This window comes from Marmota marmota, unplaced genomic scaffold (assembly GCF_001458135.2).
Source record: "Marmota marmota marmota unplaced genomic scaffold, marMar, whole genome shotgun sequence".
Lineage (NCBI taxonomy): Eukaryota > Metazoa > Chordata > Mammalia > Rodentia > Sciuridae > Marmota > Marmota marmota.
The window spans coordinates 2,826,757-2,846,882 of NW_026000242.1; the positions used below are offsets into that span (position 1 = coordinate 2,826,757).

The 20,126-nt window shown below is 42.6% G+C and overlaps 1 protein-coding gene across 3 annotated transcripts in view; it reads right to left on the reverse strand.

Moving 5' to 3' along the window:
• Sorl1 (sortilin related receptor 1) overlaps positions 1–20,126 on the reverse strand; it is a 158,239-nt gene that overhangs the window by 16,146 nt on the left and 121,967 nt on the right. For all 3 annotated transcript variants that reach the window (XM_015489718.2, XM_015489720.2, XM_015489719.2), the window contains 8 exons: positions 19,191–19,346; positions 16,498–16,647; positions 8,316–8,447; positions 7,515–7,641; positions 7,212–7,381; positions 3,759–3,871; positions 3,467–3,571; positions 2,640–2,712 (listed from right to left, as the gene is read on the reverse strand). In XM_015489718.2, coding sequence (XP_015345204.1) covers positions 2,640–2,712; positions 3,467–3,571; positions 3,759–3,871; positions 7,212–7,381; positions 7,515–7,641; positions 8,316–8,447; positions 16,498–16,647; positions 19,191–19,346 — 1,026 coding nt within the window. The remainder of the gene's footprint in view (positions 1–2,639; positions 2,713–3,466; positions 3,572–3,758; positions 3,872–7,211; positions 7,382–7,514; positions 7,642–8,315; positions 8,448–16,497; positions 16,648–19,190; positions 19,347–20,126) is intronic.

Below are 20,126 nucleotides of genomic sequence, written 5' to 3' on the forward strand. Positions count from 1 at the left end.
GACAAAGCGATCTTTCAGTTGGGGAAGAAAGGGCACTTCTTCAGCTGTCTTTACTATCTCTTTACCACTGTTACCCTGAAGCTGAGGTTGGGCCCACCATTGCCTGGTTATACACAGCAATCTTGGCTCGGTCAAGAAATTAGGTCAAGCAGAAAAGTTCCATTATGTAACCGTCCCAAGCAGCCTGGCTTCGACCTGGTTCTTAAGGTGAAGAGATCACTGTGAGCACCACCTTTACTGGCACTGACAAAGTCCCAGCAGCCTCAACCCCTTTTTGAAAGATGACAATGAGATAAATCAGAAGTGATAAACAGATGTGCTGCAAAATAAGAATGTGGCTTCTGGAGTTGGCAAACTTGAGTTCAAAGTTCTGTTTGCTGATATTTAACAGCTGGGTAATCTGGGGCAAGTGACTTATCTCCTTTGAGCCTAAAGATACACATTTCTATGTATGTATAGTGCACACCACTTAACTCATGATCCCTTTCCAATAGTTTCATTTATGGAAGATGAAAGAGCCAATAAACAACCGGCACTATCCAAAAGACCAGAGCTCAAGCTGAGAGCTGAGGTGGGCAAGGAGAGAGCAGTCCAAAGAAAAGACCACCCTTAGGTCAACTGATCAGCATGGTGCAATCATTGGAAGGTCTGCCCACAAGAAACCTGTCACTGCTTAGACCAGCGTAATTCAAGATGGTCCCACTGGATACATGTGACCAGAAGACATCATTTAAATAAATGTGTTTATGAGATTCTCAGCACATATGCCCCTTATACAGGAAAGGCAAGAGAGACTCAAAGTAGTGGGTAATATCTGGTGGCAAAAGAGATGTGTCAAAATCTGGAGGAGTCCCTCCAAATGATAAACAGATCATGAAACTGGGCTTGAGGAAAACACAATAACCAGAAGAAAGGGTGTGAAAAGTTTCAGGAATCCAAATCAGAGTCCAACAGCAAGGATGTTGTGTTAAAGCCAACCCAAATTAAAATCATGGTGACCAGGGATATGTCACAATTTTCTTCAAAGTCCAGTTTCCTCAGCTACAAAATAAGGATAAAACTACTTATCTCTATGAACTCAAGGAAACAAGAAGCATGGTGCTTACTATACCAGAAGAGCTCATTAACAGGTGGATCCTCCATGGCTATTATTACCAATCCACCACATTCGCTAATGAACCTGCACTTCTGGCAGATACCATAGCTGCCTTTGGCCTTTGTCTTCTTATGTTATGATCCCAGGTCACAGATATCTCACAATACTTGTTGACACAGCACAGTTGTCTCTGTACATACTCTAACCAAAACCCACGTGAGGAGCTGAAACTCATCAAAATCAGAGAGAAGAAGCTTAAGAAAAGCAACCACCCCCTCAGATTTTCAAATGCAGGTAAGACTTGTGCCTACAAAGCTCAAGGAAGACTCTCGCTTCACAAAAATCCCTTCTATTAGGTATAGATGGCCAGAATGTTTTGAACCGGATTTTTTGGAGAGAAAGAATAACCCTAAAAACTAAAGGGATGGTGAATCCAGCAGCATGCTTTCTTCAACACCTGCAAGCATTCTGCCCATTGACTGGCAGTGCTAAGTCTGGCTGCCTTGTGCCCTGACCTCCACGTTGCAGATTTTAGAAGGGATCAGAGTGACTCTTGATGTCTCAGAGCTTTTGTCTCACAGGCTCTGGGTAAAGCAGAATCCCCCAATCATGTTCCACACCACAGAGTTCATGTGATTTTTATATTTCCAAGTCCAAAAATGAAAGTCCTTGGTGCCATGGCTGAGAAAAACCATTCAGAAAGATGAGCTACTGTCCATCTCCCAACATGTACCAGAACCCTCAGCTGCTTCAGTTCACTTACACACCAACTGTTTTCTTTGGTTCCCACTAGATACTAGTGATAGAGTGGAGAAAACAGACCAGAACTCAGTCCTCATGAGGCACACATGCAAAATGACAAGCCAGCCACCCCAGCAAGCAGAGAAGCCCAGTGGGTCACACGTGGCTCAGCCCAGAGGGTAGCATGTAGCAAGATGGTTAAGAAAGAGCACAGGCTTCAGAGTCAGGCATGTCAGGTTCCAGTCCCAAGCATGTCACTCACTGATTGTGTGGCCTGCGGGAAGTGACATCTTCTTTCCACTTTTTACCTAATCTGGTAGCTGTTCTAAAGGATCAACTAGGTGAGCTGATGTACACAAAAGAGTGCACACTCAGAATACCCAAGGTCAGCCCTAATGCTAGAAACCACCATTGACAGTTTGTCGGTGTGAGTGGGAGAAGTCGCAAACCCCAGCGTGGACCTTTCTTTAAGACACCACAAACGAACATGTACAGAACCATCTCCATCTTTAGTGAGGAGGAGGACTCCTTCTATTTAGCTATTGTACATGTTCATAAAAGGATGGGCCTGCTGGCTTTGGAAATCCCTTCAATTCTAGGAGGAGAAATACACTCAATAGTTATGTAAAAAGACTTCTGCTATCTAAAGCACATGGAGATACCCAGAAGTGTGCATGTGCTGGGGAGAAAGAAGCTGTGTGAAGTTTTCTAATCTACGCTGCTCCTTTCCAGTCATACTGAAGGTCATTTCCAAAGGGCTCCTATCTTCTCTAAATCTGCAAATGCTGGTAGAATCATTTACCTTTTCCTTTTATGGTGGTAATGGATTTAGAATCGCTCCAGTTTCCTATTCCACGACTAGTCACCGCAGCCACCTTTTCAAATTAGAGTGTGAATTAGTATGAAATAAAGGCAATAACACCATATGGCAAGAATTCTAAATGAGCTAAAGGGGTGAAATTTTGGCAATGAGGGTGGGAAAAATTACATAGAGAGTGACCTGTGAGGTTCAGGGGTCCCAGCAATTGAAATGAGAGGGGGAAGAAACAAAGGGAAGGAGCCTGGGCAAAGTAAATCATGATAGTCCCAAGCTTATAAAATTGCTCTTAATAGACACATGTCAAGGTTTTTCTAAAGGGCAGGTATATATGTATGGGTATCCAAGTTCTAAATGCACACATATATAAAAGGGGTACTGGGGAACTTAGTACAAGGAGGTTTCTGGAGGTTGTGCATGTAATGGTCTCAAACATGCTTTACACAAAAATCTATCTCTTTTCTGTTAAAGGTAACATTACATGTCATAAGAACCTCACAAAATCAGTTTATAAATGCCATTCATCATAGCTCTGCCTCACCCTGGGGCTAAAGATAAGCAGAAAAGGGTATGTGCAAAAGTTATAGGTGCTGGAAAGCTAGCAGAAAATCTGGTTACAAGCTGGGAAAGCCGCATTGCCTAAGTGCTTGATTATCTGTGGGAAGTCTGCTTCCCTCCTCAGGACAGGAGCTGGGTATTTTATGGACTAACAATAAGCACTCTTAAAAGTAAGCACGGAGTGCTCATGAAATGGAGACATGTCTCTAGTTTCCAAGACTGACCAGAGGGCCAGGACAGCTATGAATACTCACTCTGACGGTGTATAGAACGTTGACCAATAAGTTCTTTATTTCTGTAGAGTTACTAGCAGCTCTCTGGGAGGCCCACATCTTAGAACCACTTCTGCTGTATTCTACCTAAAATGAGAAGGAAAAAATGATTAAAAATAACCAGAGGTCTAGAACACCCTGTATCTTATAAAGTGGCAGGTCAGGAAAGGGGAAAGTGGGGTACCAGATGTTCTGACAGGTGGGTCATTATCCACAAAATTATGGCAAATCAACACAGAAATCTCTAACATATCCTCTCCTGGAAGGTACTTACAATGTACTCACGAATGAGACCGTGGGTGTGGATGGGAGGAGTCCAGTGGCCAACAATCACACCTTCTGCTTCCCTGTGGAGTGATAGCTGGAGATTTCGAGGGGCATCTGGCACTATAAAAAGAGGCAACTTGCAAGTTAAGCTATCCCTGTGTGCAGAAGACATGATCTCGTACACAGATCACAAGAGTCTCTGGAGGGTGCAAAAAACTACTGCAAGTGCTAAATGAATTCAGTAAAGTTGCAGGATACAAGATTAACATACAAAACTGGTAGCATTTCTTCAAACCACCAATAAACTTGCTTGAAAAGAAATTAAGAAATCAATCTCATTTACAATAGCAACCAAAAATTAATAGATAAAATATAAGAAATAAATTTAACTAAGAAGGTGAGGTGAAAGAGCTCTACAGTGAAAGCTATAAAATACTGATGAAAGAAACGGAAGAGGACACACATGCACGCGTGCGCACACACACACACACACATACAGAGACATTCACGAACTGGTAGAATTAATATTGCTAAAATGAACATACTACCTAAAGCAATCTACAGATTCAGTGCAATCCCTATCAGAATACCAACAATGTTCTTCATATTAAAAGAAAAAAAATCCTTCTAAAATTTGTATGAAGTCATAGAAGATCCTAAGTGGCCAAATGTACACACACACATACACCAAAAACAAACAAACAAACAAACAAACAAAAACCCCACAAAGCTGAATGCATCACAAAGCTGTAGAAATCAAAAGAGTAAGGCACCAGCATAAAGCATAAAGAGAGACACACAGACCAACAGAACATAGAATCCAGGAGTGAGTCCACATACTTACACCAACTGATGTTTGACAAAGGCCCCAAGAACATACAATGAAGAAAGGATAGTTTCTTCAATAAATGGTGCTGGGAAAACTAAATATTCATGTGCAGAAAAATGAAACTGGATTTCTTTCAAATTTTTTTTTTTTTTAATGACTGAAACAGATCCAAGACTTAAATGGAAGATTCCCCAAACTATGAAACTAAAAGAAAACACAGGGGAAATACTTTATCACAATGGTCTGGGCAAAGACTCCGTTTTAATAATATGACCCAAAAAAACACTGCCACAAAAGTAAAAATTTAGTAGGTTACATGTCTCATTTGTCAAAAAAAAAAAAAAAAGTAACGATAAAAATCTTCTACTCGATAAATAAAATAATTATTAGATGGGACACCCTATTCATCCAACAAGGGAATTAATAGTCAGAATACACAAGGACTTCAACAATTCAAGTGCAAAAAAAAAAATTGATAAAAAATGGTCAATTAGCCATTTCTCAAAAGAACATATTCAATTCTCTCTCTCTCACTCTCTTTAAAAAAAAAAAAAAAGAACATATTCAAATGGCCAACAAGTAAATTAAAAAAAAAAAAAAGCTAAATATCTCTAATCATCAAGGAAATGATAATCAAAATCACAAAGACGTATCATGTTACCCCAGTTAGAACGGCCATTACCAAAAAGACAAAAAATTTAAAATGCTGGCAAAGATATAGAGAAAGGGTAATTCTATGCTGCTGGGGGGAATACAACAAATCAGTGCAGTCATTATGGCAAACAGCATAGAAGTTTCTCAAAAAATTACCAACAGAACTACCCCAAGATCCAACAAGCCCATTCCTGAGGATAAACCAAAGAACAGGAGGGAATCAATATGTCAAAGAGGTTCCCACACTCCCGGGTTCACTGCATGCTATTCACAACAGCCAAGATATGAAAACAACCCAGAAGCCAGGTGAGAGATGACTGGATAAAGAAAACATGGCTTGTGCACACACACACATACACAATGGAATCATTAAACCACAAGAATGAAATTCTGAAATAACAACATGAATGAGCCTGGAGGACATTATGTTAAGTGAAATAAGCCAGGCACAGCAAGACAAATACTGCATGCTCTCGCTTACATACAGAAACTGAAAAACTAAAAACTTCATCTCCTAGTGGCAACCAGAGGCTGAGGAGGATGGAGGGTGAGGGAAAGATGAAAAGTGGTGAACAGATATACAGTGCAGCTGGACAGAAGGACAGAACAGCAGGGTAACTATGGATAACAACAACTAACTGAGTAGCAGAAGGAGACTGAATGTTCCCAACATAAAAAAATGACAAATGTCTGAGGTAACGGATAAGCTACCATCACCTATCATATAATATCATTACATATTATATACATGTATTGAAATGTATACCCCACAAATATGGACAATTAATCTTGTACAAATTATATTTTAAAAGAGAGTTAACTTCCGAATCACATAGTGGTCAGCTAGAAGAATTTTCCTGAGCTTAAAACAAAAATAAGAGGGAATACAGATTGGTAGTTTAAAAAAGAAAGAAAGAAAGACACTATAAATAGAAAAAAGACCAGTAGAATAGAGGAAAGGAAAGTGAGTGGGAGAAGGGAGGGAAAGAGGAAGCACTTAATACTGAATGGGAGAAAATTGTATTATATGCTTATATGTCAAAATGAACCTCAATATTATATATAACTATAATACTCTAATTAAAAAAAAAAAAAAAACACATTATGTCCCAGAAATACAAAAAAAGGAAAAAGAAGGAATCTTTTTCCTTCTAGAAAAAGAAGGAATCTGGGTACTGAGACCTACCCACTACGAAGTCTGTAAGCTTATTTTCTCTACTTTGACAAGATAAATTTCCTATTCTTCCAGAAAACAAGGTATGCTGTCCACACATCAGATCAGGGCTCAGTCAAGTCCGACGGTCACAATCCACAGGGCTGCAGGATGGGATCACTTGGCAGGCCGAGTCACCACTGCCCTGGACTTCAATGCTGTGATCTTAATTGTCAATGACAGCCCCTGCTGCCTCAGCCTCTCATACCACAGAACAGACCCATGGGCATGACTGTCAAGGAATAAGACTAATTCTAACATCACAGAAATTCTACATCCAAATGAATATGGTCACCACTACAACAGACTCCTTAATGAGTGATATGTATTCAAGATACTTCAGGCAACAGGGAAAATGAAGAGAATAAGCAGATCATCACCAAGTGCGCTACTCTGAAAGGAGAAAGCAGGGAGCTCTCTTAGAAACATGATTTTGGCAAATTTCTTTAAAGCTTAGTCACAAAACTACTGACATGCCTCGTATTTCAATGATGATGCGGTCCTAAGCAAGAGAAATGGCATGACAAGAGACACAAGAGGGCAATGGTGGAGAGAATCCTATCTTAGGGTGCAAGAGCATCCTTTGCCATGCTAAGAATAAATGTTAAACAGCTCAGGCAAGACCACAGAACTTAGCCACAAGACTTCTGCACAGATAAGGCACAGGTAAGTATGTCTCCGCATTCCTGAGCATCCATGGGAAAACCTGTTCAACATCCCACATGAGGTCTTGTAATTGCCACAAAAATAAGATTATAACTTACACCCTTCTGGAGTCCGCAGGGTCACAAAGTCATTGGTGTTGTGCGCCTTGCTCAGACATTGAACCTGTACTTTAACTTGATATGTGGTGTCAGGTTTCAAGACTTTCAACACAGTGTTCGTTTTGTTGCTGTGAGTCTCCAGAGTCTTCCATATGCTCTCTCCAACCACCCTGGCCAAAAGAACAAAGATAGTGTCTCAGCCAAGTGGCATGGATGGCTAATCAAGAGCCCCAGAATGATTATCACAAGAGAATTTACGGATCATCCAGTGGCAACAAGAACCATGGCAGAAATGGGACCCACCTGTAGTAGACAGTATATACACAAGAAGCAGATGGCATTTTTTTGGGCCGCATCCAGGTCAAAGTTACATCCCCAGAGAAGTCAGCTGTCCACTGAAGATTCTGTACTTTGTATACAGTTAACTCATCTGAAGAGATAAGGAGTAAAGTTATATCTTATAAATTCTCAAATTTCAAAGAACCCCGGCTTTTAAGCAGGGCTGCTGCATTCTAAATTGTCAGGAGATCACAATCACTAACTGAAAAGAAATTCCAGAAAATATAGCTCACGCCTCCCTCTACAACCTTCCCTAGGGTTCCCACATTTCCAATCATGTTATTGTTCCTGGCATTTCACCTCCTTCCTGCCCAAGGCAATTTAAACTTGATTCTAAAAGAGAACATTGCAAGTTCATGGACAATGCCATAGCAGGATGTACCACTAAATACTCTCCAGGGAGGACTGAGTTAACCCCATCAGCAGTTTGAGGCTCTGAGAAAGCAATGGCATATCAGCAAAAGGCAAGAAGTCTGTTGAAGATAAATCCAAGACCAGCCCCTTCACCAAAAGGTAGGAGGTAGAGGGAAGTTATATCAGAGATGGGCCAGGCCTCAGCTCACTTGGTGCCACGAAGCGGGGCCCAAATCCATTTCAGTTCCAGATTCTGTTTTGTGTTTTGCTGTGTTGGGGATGGAATTCTAGGCCTTGCATATGCTAGGCAAGTGCTCCACCACTGAGCTGTGCCCCAACCCTCATTTTCAGACTTAGGGAAAGTTCTAGAAGCTCCAAGCTAGAAGCACCCACAGTGTGCAAGGTACTCACCACTGCAGGCCACCTCGTCACTCTCATCTGAGCAGTCCAGGAAGCCGTCACAGCGCTCCGAGAGTACAATGCAGGCCTCACCATCCTCACACTTGAACTCTCTGCTCATACAGGTCAAGGTGCTGTGTGTGGCTGAAACACAAAGAGCCTTCCTGAACCTGGGGAAGGACCAATTTGCACCGAAGGTCCAGGTTCACCCATGGTTAGAAAAAGTAGTTTGAATTCTTTCAGCTAATCAACTTCTGCTTCAAAATACCTTTCTGTAATGTGGAGGAGAACGTGCACCGGTGCCATTGCACCATCTGATTCATTGTTAACAACTGGATCTCCCTTCAGGAAGGATGTGAGACTTGGAGGCAAACTAGGGTTTAAGTCTTCTTTCTGTGTAAGCTTGAGCAAGCTGCTTAATATAACCAAAGTGCAGTTCTCCTATGAAAAGTGGGTGACAATTCTACAGCTATTGTGTCTGCAGGGAGCTAGTGAGATCAAGCACCTAAGTGGTTCCTGGCAGGTACCAACAAGCTGTAGCTAGGACTCCACAGTACTAATTAGTCTGTTCTATTCTTAGATCCTAGAATGACACTCTGACTTCTGGCTTGAGTAATAAAAATAATGAGATGTATCACAATAATGTTGAGAGGTGTGCCCACTTGATGAAATATTTTTAATTGTATAAGTTTCAAAATATTTTCATAGAAAAAGAAATAATGCAAAATAAAGGTAAAGTTAGTTAAGAGTATGTAACTTAGCAGGCTACTAACCAAAACTTCATCTTCTCTCCAGCATGGAAGGCTCTAGAAAGGCAGTGGTAACAATGTAATTGCAAATGACACTAAAGGAAGAGTAAAGGAGAGAATGGCTATGGGGAGCAAATCTGCTGCCCAAGGATGATCAGGACCAGGCCCAGATGCAGGTACCTCAGGCCTTCATTATCCAGACCCACACCTGCCTACTCCAGCCCAGACAAGGAAGGGCTATGCCAGAGACCCAAAGCCAGCATCTAAAATTAACCTTGCACTTCCAAGTCAAAGACTTTCACATTCTCATTCCTGGAACCTGCCGGTAAGTTACTTTGCTTAGCAAAAGGGACTTCACAGATGCGATTAAATAAAGGACTTTGATGAAGGAAGTCCGGCCTAGATTTTTAGATGGTCCCATGTAGCCACATGGGTTCTTCAAGGTGAGACCCTTTCCTGGATGTGGCCAGAGGCAGATTTGTAAAAACACTAGGAGGGTCCCAGAGATCCAGCGCTGCTGACTCTCAGGTGGAGGCAGAAGCCATGAGCCTCTAGAGGGCAGCCCCAGAAACTGGCAAAAGCAATGAAACAGATTCTCCCCTAGAGCCTCCAGAGGAACTGCTCTGCCATCACCTTGGTTTTAGCCCAGTGACACCGTGTCAGATTTCAGACTCAGAGAACTATCAGAAAATAAAAGTGTTGTTCCATGATACTCTGTCTGAGGTAATTCATTACAGTGGCCGGAAAACCGATATGCACTCCAGCCCCTGTGTTTGTCCAGATCTTATGTTGGGATTCTATCTTGGTTTCCTGAGCCCAGATTATAATTTCTCCATTGGGATTCAGGAACAAAACCCGTGGTAGCTCTTACCCTCCATCCCATGTGCAAGTAAATACATGCACTCTACCATACATGACTATACCATTTTATATCAACATGATGAACCATGCCTACACTCCAGGTTAAAAAAATAAAAAGCTTCATCTAAAATAGTTTAAATAAATTTCTTTAATCACACTCTCTAAATTCTATTCCAGGGTATTAATAGAAAAAGAAATTACCAAAAGGACTTCTCAGTCACTGTAGTCATCTAAGAGCAAAGAATCAATAGCAGTAATTCTTTAACAGTCTCCTAGGGAACTTCTAAAGTGTACAGACTTCTAGGACTTGCCCCAAACCTCCTGTAGCAGAGCATAGTAGGAGCTCAGCAGATGAAGTATTTAAAAGCTCCCATGTGAATCAGGAAAATTGGCCAGGCTGAGAATCTCTGCTGGCCAGAACCACTCTTTGAGACAGAGGTAGAGAAATCGCATAGTGTTCATAGGAGAACCACCAGGATTGTCAACAGAAATGGTTAAAGGATCCAGGAATATTTTCTTAGAGGTAAAAAGGTATGAGGATTGCCAGGGAGAAAGGTAGTGAGAGCAGGAATGGAACACTTAACAATTGTTCTCAATTGATGAATTTTCATACAAAAGAATTAATAACACTGCATGAGTCTCTAGGATGGCTTCAGCTTAGTACTTGCTTTAAAAAAAAAAAAAAAAACTAATACAGTGCAGTGGTCCCACACCATTTGCAGGAGATTGGCTGGAGGATCCCTGCAGACACCAAACTCCAAAGATGCTCAAGTCCCCTATATAAAATGGCACAGTTTGTGCATATAACTCATACACATCCTTTTGTATATGTTAAATCTTCCCTAGATTACTTATAATACTTAATACAATGTAAATGCTTTGCAAATCAGTATTATACTGTTTTGTTTATAGAATAATGACAAGAACCAAAGTCTTACATGTTCAGTACAAATACATTTTATATATGTATGTAAATACATATTTTCACTCCACAATTATTTAAATACACAGATACAGAATCTGCAGATACAAAGGGACACGGGAACTACAAAAACCACTTATGAGGCTTTTCACAAACTATAATCCCACACTTCAAGAAAATCATTGTATTACAGAAATCTATTATACACTGAGCTGAAAATGGTTTGTCTTGGGGGGGCGAGGGTGGACAACTGCATTACATATACAAGCATACTGGAGTTCTACAAAAAAGTTCAAGAACCACTGCTGTAACAGTCTCAGGATCCCAAGACAGACTTCACCCTCCCATGCACTGAGCATTAAAGGAGGTCCTGCAGGCATCAGGAACAGCTCCAGGCACTAAGAACATGTATAGGAAAGACAAGGCACCTACTGTCAAAGAGATTATCTTCTCTTGAGAGAAGCTACAAACAAGCCAACCAACAAATACGTCATTTCAGATAATGTAAGAGCCACAAAAGAACATAGAGTAATGGTGTCTGAGTTAAAGGGGCGGGCAGTGACGCCACTTCATACAGGACAGTCAGAGAGGGATACTGCTCAGAAGGGGACCATTTGGAAAACACAAGATTCCCATCTACCACTTGATAAGAATATGAGAAAACTATTGCCAAACAACAGTTGAATAGGACTGCTAGAAGATGTTTGAGGCTTCCTTATAAAATATATCTCAAAACTTTAAAAGCAAGAAAACCCAGATTTGAGATTCTGGAAATAAGGTTGCCATTAATCTCTGCAAATTCTTAAATGATTATTAAAGAAATGGTGGATGGGCACTTAGAACAGAAGTAGTGGCCAGCAGGGGCCAGCTTCTCTGAGGGAATCATGCCACACTCATCCCATTTTCTTTTTCATAAGGTGATCGGATTAATGGATTTAGGAAAATTGCGGAGACAGCACATCTTGATTTTAAGACCCTGAAATAAGCAACATCCTTGTGAATAAGACAAATTTGAAACAGCCGGAAAACACAGATTTAAAGAATGCCAATTAATAGGTTACTATCACCAGGAGGAACATTGTAGGTCTTTGCCTCTTTGTTGGTTATTTTTAGCGTTCACCTTGTCATATGATCTCTTACTTGGCTCAGATGTTCTATCACTTTGGTGAGTGTGGGATCAACCTGCTCTGCTCTTTTAATGTCCCAGAGGCCCACTGCATTCATTATTTTAACATAAGTGTAGACTTTTGTACTAAGTTCTGTTTGATTTCTCTGTTAGGTTTGTGTATTCTTCTCTGATAAAAACTCTCTACACACTTAATTAGGTAAAAATCTTTTCCACAAACCACCATCTATTTTTGTGAACTTTGTTAGTCATCTTTTATTTGGTAAATTATGAACTGGTATAAGTTTGTACAATTCATGTATATTGATTGTGGCAAAGTTGTACAGATTTCTATATTTGGGACGAGAAATTTTTCTTCTCTCTATAATAAATTGTTTCTTATCTTGGCATTAAAAAAAAAAAACTCTCTACACAGATATAATGGCAGAAAGATCATGACCTTCTATCTAAATAAATATCCCAGTCTGGTACTGACTGGATGACTCTCTTAGAGCCTCAATTTTCCTATCTCTACAATGGAGACAATACCAAAATCACAAGGTTATTAACAATTAAGTGAAATAAATATATGATTTACATGAGAATAATGGAAGGTACATTTCCATTACCAAGTGTTCATTTTTCTTTTTGAGTCCTGATTATTTTACCAGAAAATAAGTGCTTTTGTTGACTCTGCATTACCTGCAGATGTAACAAGCATGCTTTCCAAATTTTCATCCAATTTGGTAATGACCTTTTAAACAGAGCAGGGCCATTTACAAAGAATCAGAAATGATGCTAACAGCAAACAGAACAAAGTAGCAGCAGCCTGAAGAAGACTGCTTAGGATAAAGCAAAGAGAAAAATAAAAAAAGATCCCCAAAAAAGTAAGAAAGCAGAAAGGCATAATAATGAAACAAATACAAATAAATAAGGCAATAGAATCGAATCTTTCTGGTTCCCGAGTTCCACGTGACAAGAGCAGGTGCAATGATATACAGGGGTTCTTCCCCCAAAAGCATCTGAATTTATTCAGGTCCTGATCACTGACCAAGAGCAGAAGGTTAATAATGGGATCCTTCACAGCTTCCAAGAAAAAAGCAAACCAAACAAACAAAAATCACCCTAGCTTGCAAATTGAAAAAGTGGAAAAGTCAAAGGGTATTTTTTGAAACAAAGACCCCTACGAAGCAACTTATCAAACTTCCTGACTTCTGGACAAAGAAAGGCTCCTTCAGACAGCCAAGATGAAAGCAGAAGTGACATTCATGAAAAAGAAGGAGGCGTGAACAATGAGGGCCTCATGACCCCTGTAGAAAAAGTACATTTAGGAGAAAAATCTATTTGCTGTGAGAATAAATACATTTTACATGTCAGGCTAAATCTTGAGACGATTTTTCTCTCAGGTCAGAAGCCTGTCAAGACCTAAAGGACCTGGTGGAATCTGTCTCCACAAGCCCATAGCTACAGAGCCTGTTAAAGGAGACCACAGAGTGTGAAAACTGGCGAAGGCTCATGAGGGGCTAGGTGCAGAGGGTCTCCAGCAAGACTGACTGCTGATGCAACATGGGAAGGGCAACTCCTCCCAGCTGCTGGCCCACATGCCTCGCTTCCTACCAAGATGCCACACACCAGCCCTGACTCCAGTGCCCATCCTCCACCCCTCGTGGTCCCTGGCCCCACAGGGAAACCTGCACATGCCCCACCCAAGCTAGCAGCATCAGCCTTCTAGTTTCTTCTCTGGACAGTTTATCCTCTCCTCCTTCTAGTTTCGCCTCTCTTCCTTCCTGCTGATCTCCACAGCCAAGGACTCATGGCTGCTACGAACATCACCTCTAATATACAATGTGCCTTCTTCCTTTCTCACCTCACAGCCCCATCACATTGGCTGCCTCAGTAGTACATGGCCTCCAATCTCACCTCCCCTTCTAATTCATTTCTCTCATGATGAAGTCCAAGTGATTTAAAATACAAACACCACTCTCTAAAATAATTAATGGTTCCCTGTGACAGGGGATAAGGGGCCCTAAGCATGGCCGTTGTACCCAAGTGCCCAGCTTGTCTCTATGTACTTACCATTTTCCCTGCCCATGGCCCTCTACGGAGGTGCTCCCCAGTGTCTCTGAGCCTCTGGGTATTCATGCTGTCCCCAGTGGCTGGGATGCCCACCATCTGCCACCTTTCCCCGCTTTTTCCATTAAAACTCTGCAGGGCACACTGTAGTCCTAGCCACTCTGGATACTGAGGCAAGAGGACTGCCTGAGCCCAAGAGTTTAGGACCAATCTGGGCAATGTAGTAAGACCCCATCTCCTAAAAACAACAAAACTGGGGCTGAGGTTGTGGCTCAGCATTAATGCGCTTGCCTTGCATGTGTGAGGCTCTGGGTTCAATCCTCAGCACCACATAAAAATAAACAAACAAAATAAAGGTATTGTGTCCACTTACAACTGAAAAAAAAAAAAAAAAAGGTTTAAAACAAAACCTGCTCCTTAGACATTATCATCCCTTTCCTGACCAGCTGCCACCTCTCTGGAGGACGACCAGGTCCACTCTGAACTACGCTGGTTCCTTGGAGATGCTTTTGCTACTGCCCACCTTGCACTGAAACACAGCTGCTGATTTGTGGTCCTCCCACCAGACTGTATCCCATAGCTGATCAGTGCCGGCCACATCATGCTTGATCAACCAATTTTCATCCCGCCAGACTGAAGATTCTGAGGACATACAGTCCTTCCTCCTAACCAGACTCTGCAGGGAAAGCCTAGTAAGACACCCTGTGGGGAAATGTGCTACAGAGACAGGAGGGATGGCCAATTCCCACTTCCCTTTCTTCCTAAGCCTCACTGGGAAAAATATCTACAAAGGGCAGGCATTTGGCAAACTTTTGTAATGCTAAGCATGAGAAAGGGCTCTTTTAAAAGGATGAGTTCTCAAGCACCCCTTCCCACTGCTCTTGATTCAGCAGACCGAGGTGGGATCACTAAATGTTCATTTTTTTATAAGTACTCTCCATGTGATCCCTCTAAGTTACATAAATTTCTTCACTACTGAATTAAGAGAAACTAAGGGATAACTAACCTCCTCTGCCCTAGACCCTATTCTATCTTGAAATGGTAAGATTTGATAGGGCTCCATTTGGGGGCTTAGTTTTTCATTAAGGAATCTTCATTTTAAGAGGAAAAAGTGGGATTAGAACAGGGATCAAAAAAAAATGTAGAGGCTGGGCTCAGTGGTGCACACCTGTAATCCCAAAGGCTCAGGAGGCTGAGGAAGGAAGATCACAAGTTCAAAGCCAGCCTCCGCAAAAGCGAGGCACTAAGCAACTCAGTGAGACCCTGTCTCTAAATAAAATATAAAATAGGGCTGGGGATGTGGCTCAGTGGTCGAGTGCCCCTCAGTTCAACCCTCAGTAACTTCTACCCTGCCACCAAATTAAAAAAAAAAAAAAAAGAATGGAGAGCTCGCTGCTGGGGTCAGGGCTGGAAGCCTCTCTGTAGATAGATAGGAGGGACTTTGCCATTCTCTTCTAGGTTCACCAGGGCAGAAGTCAGATGAGCATGAAGAAATGTTCTTTCTGGAAGTAAAACTACGTGACTGGCTGGGACACTGGCTGTCTGCAGTCATGGGTGGATAGATGGAGGAGAGCCTGCAAAGCAGGAGGCCTGAGCTAGGGTAGCCCATCATCAGAGGCACATTGATGGCAGGGAATGAGCACTCTTCAGTCACACCCCTCCAGGGCCATTACAGTTGTACCCATCAGGCCAAAGGTGGCCTCAGTGCAACCAGAGACCAAAAGGTATTAAACCGGTGGGATGAGGCTGAAACACATGAGCTCATCTCTGTGTCTGACTTCTGACTTCACCCCCTGCTTCCTGTAGGCCATCCCTGCCAAGGTGACACTTTGAACCTCAGCCTGTGCAAAAGCCAGTGTCTCTCCCTCCATCACCTACTCCAAGGAACCTCTCCGCAAGGAACAGGCACCACAGCCCATTCTGAACTCAACACACTGATACAGTGTCCATGTCATCTCAGAGCAGGCTCAGGCTGCCTGGTCATCATTCCATGTGTGGCCAGCATTCTCTGCCTCCAACTAGAATTACCCTAGGGGCGATGACTGAACCTCTTAATAAGGTGCTGGAGGTAATCCCCCCAACAACACAGACTCTGTGCCTTACTTAACACTTTCAGAAGAATGAATGCAAATATAGAGGATACAGGCTGGATCCCTTGGTGTTTTTAAACAGTTAAACATATCAAGCAAAAAAAGAAAAAAAAACTATTAATTTTTCTCACTTACTTAGAAAATATTTTTGTTAGATCTGCTCCTATTGTTTAAAATATCTCAGGCAGCTTATTAGAAAGAATGTGGCTACCAGATGATATGATGTGTGTCTATGTAGCAAAGCCCTTGGGGATGACATAGTCGCAACATGGGTACACAAAACTGCACTAACTCACACACATGGGTGTGTGCTGACCCAGAAACGAAGCAGGGCAAAGGGATATTTCACACTCTGGAAATCTGCCTGGGGCCAAAGCACTCTCAAACTACTCACGGCAGTTGTCCTCATCCTGGCCATCCTGGCAATCCCGGTGGCCATCACAGCGCTTCCAGTTGGGGATGCACTTCTTTGGTTGGTGGCACTCAAACTCAAATCGGTCACATCGCCCAAGCTGAGTGGGAGTGGAGACAGCAGTGACATTTGCTAGAAAAAAAATATTTTTAAAACTCAGTTTTCAGTATTATGCAAGCTGGCCAGTAACAGAAACCAATTCAATGTGTTAGGAGAGCACAGTGCCTTAGGAATTGCAAAGGGGACCTGGAGAGACCCGTGTGCGCTCTGGACACCACCACTTAATTTGCTCCCTCTCAGACCCTGACTAAAGACCTAGCTGAGAGATAATTTTAAGACCTAAACCCAAAAGGGTACAAATAATGGGAAAAAAGACAAAAGCAACAAATTTGGAAGCTGGGTGTGGTGGCACATGCCTATAATCCCAGGGGCTTGGAAGGCTGAGGCAAGAGGATCCCAGGGTCAAGGCTAGCCTCGGCAATGTAGCAAGATGCTTAGCAACTTAGCGAGGCCCTGTGTTAAAATGAAAAAATGGCTGGGATGTGGTCCAGTGATTAAGCATCCCTGGGTTCAATCCTAGCTCCAAAAAAAAAAAGAAAAAAAAAAAGAAAGGAAAAAAATTGGGGAAGCTGGAAAGCAGACAGTGATAAGTGATTAAAGAGACCAGAGAAGGCCATAGCCTATCCCAAGCTGTCAGAGGAGAGAGCTAGGAAGCAACTAGGTCAACATCACCAACCCTCAAAAAGTTCACAAACTGGTCTAACGAGGAGGGAGAAAGGCAAAGTAAAGAAACTAACTAAGAGGAACTGTTTAAGAAGCAATTACAGGGTCTGGGGATGTAGCTGAGTGGGACAGCACTTGCCTAGCATGCACAAGGCCCTAGGTTCCATCTCCGGTGGAAAAAAAAAAAGGATAGCTACACTCCCTACATCCTTCTACCCCAACAGCCCCATGAGACTATCATCCATACATCACCCCAATAACAGACTGGTGGGTTGTTATTTGGACAGAATGAAAACCAAGAGCTGTTTTAGACAGGCATAATTGAGAACAAGAATATCTTACTGGTAAACTGAGGATTAAACCTACAGAAGCAAAATGCGAAGACCTCACTCTCTTCCTGAGACCTCTATCAGTGAGATCTTGATCCTATTGTGCAGGCAGAAGATCGAAGGAATCTTCTCTGGGAACGCTGACCAGCCTCAGAAATAAACCCTAAAATTACCAAGGTCCTAGAAAGCTAAGCCAAGTAAACCAGGCCCCTTGTTCCTGAAGAAGATAGGAGTCATGGGAAGGCTCCCAAGTGGGGGAGAGCTGACTATCCACCTGCATGCATCTTAATAGAAGATAAAATGAAAAGAAGGCTGATGCCAGGAAGAAAAATCAGCTAGGAGTCTTCTACATGGAAGAGCATCAGGGAGCTACAGACAACCAAGAACACAAAAGCTGAGTGAGACATAAAGCAAGGAACTGGCTCTTCTGATGAGTCAGAACTGGCTAGTTCTGGTCAGAGTTTTAAGAACCAAAATCAACTGTGAGAGAAGGATAATTCAATACATAGGTGGGAATGGTTAAAGACAAAAGGGTTTTTATGGCTTTTTTAATCCTTTTTTACAATTTGTTTTAATTTGAGAAGCACTTATGGGCTGCTATTTGCCTGTTGTTGTGGTAGACACAGGAGAAAATTCCAAGTAATTTACAGTATCATCCCCAAACAGGAGACCTGCCATTAGGAAGCGATGTACAGCAGATAACAGTCAAGAACCCAAAGGACAACGGCTAAGTTCAGTGAGATTGGGCATCAGCTAAAGGAGTCTGGGAAGCTCTGCAGGGGTGAGGTTTGACAGGGAGAATCACACTGTACTTGTTTGAAGCAAGAATTTCAAGCTTTAATGAACTTTAGAATCATGTGAGTATCTCCTGGGCTCCACCCAGAAGTTCTGATGCTATGCATTTTTATACACTGCAGGTGATTCCATTATAGAGGAGTCCTTGTGCCATACCTTGAGAATCGCTAACGACATATCAAAAACAGGGAAGCAATGGGATGAACAATGTCATCTAGGGGCAACCAGGAGATCAGCCACGGCAAGGATGATGCAAAGTGCAGTTTATAAGTGAATCTGAAATAGACTCCTGCTTAGGGAAACTCGGCATCCTCACCCATGCTCTGCCTGTGGTGGGGGGCTGGCACTAGATGGGGTCTCAAGGTGGGCCCTGCCTACAGCAATGGTTTACTGCACAGCTCTTCAGCTGCCTCTGTGCAGCCACTAGATGGCAGTGCTCACCCTTCTTTTAGAAGGACCAGCTAGACAACTACCAAGCAGGAAAATTGGGCCCTCTCCCCTGAGAGTGTAATATACACACAAAAACCTCCCTGTAATCTCAACTATAATTTCCCACAGAGAAGGAAGCAAAGGTTGCCTGCAGCGGTCGCGGGGAAATAAGGGTGGCTGGCCTTTTCCAGTAGGAAGTTCAGAGGGCAGTTACAGAAGACGGGATGCTCCATTTCTGAGTTCCCATGGGTCTGATCCAGGGAAAAGCACTGAAGTCTCCCTGCCCTGGAAGCACCCTATTGGTGAGTAGCACAGGGCAGTCAGGCTATGCCTACAGCGTGCTCCAGAACATCCTCGATACAGGAACAGGTACCACGGAGAGCTGAGACCAGGACTCACCAAGCGAGGGGCAGGCTTCCTCGTCGGAGCCATCTGCACAATCCCGGTACCCGTCACATACCCAGGTGTCCATCACGCAGGCCCCATTGCTGCAGCGGAAGTAATTGGGCAGACACGTGGAGGGCCCAGGAGTGGGGGAGGGCAGAATATGTGAATCTGAGAAAAACACCAAAAAGAAAACCCAAAGTGTTACCAGAAGTTTGACCTCAGACTAAAATGTGTTCCAAACCAAATCCCCCTTTTAGCTGCACCAGCCAAGAGAGGCTAGTGACAGTCACAGCTCTGTACTGCAGCCCATCTAAAAATCATTCATAATGCAGTGTCAGAACAGATGATATTTGTTTCCCCTTTGGTTAGTAGATTTACATACTGCTGTAGTGGATAGGAGCTAATGTTCAGATGGCCTTGCTTTTGTAGGTGTTTCTGAAAGCAAACAAAAGGTGAACAGCTGACTTGGAAGATACAGGACAGATAGAGAATTCCTACCAAGGCCAAACTGCTCTAGTTAATTCATCACAACTACCTCAAGACTTGGTTTGGAGACAATGCCAAAAAGGAAAGGGAAAGCATGCACCCCACATCAGTGTTCCTCAGAGGAATCACAGCCCAGGCAGGACTGGCGACCTTGTTAAAATTCAGATTCCCATTCAGTAGGTGTGGGGGAAGGGCAGAGACTGAGGTTCTAACAAGCTCCAAGGAGATGTGAATGCTGCTGGTCAGTGGCAAGGCTCTGGGCATCTCATTGTGCCCTGCAAAATCAGGAATGAATAACCCTGGCAATAAAAACCAAGCACCCTGATTGCAAATGGGAGGAAAGATCGAAAACTCCTCAGGGTTGATCCTCCCCAAAAAGCCAGAAAAGTACAGAATAAGCCAGGCACTAAAGAGACAAAGTTATAATCTGTGCAAACAGGTCAACCTATCCTGCTGTGTCTC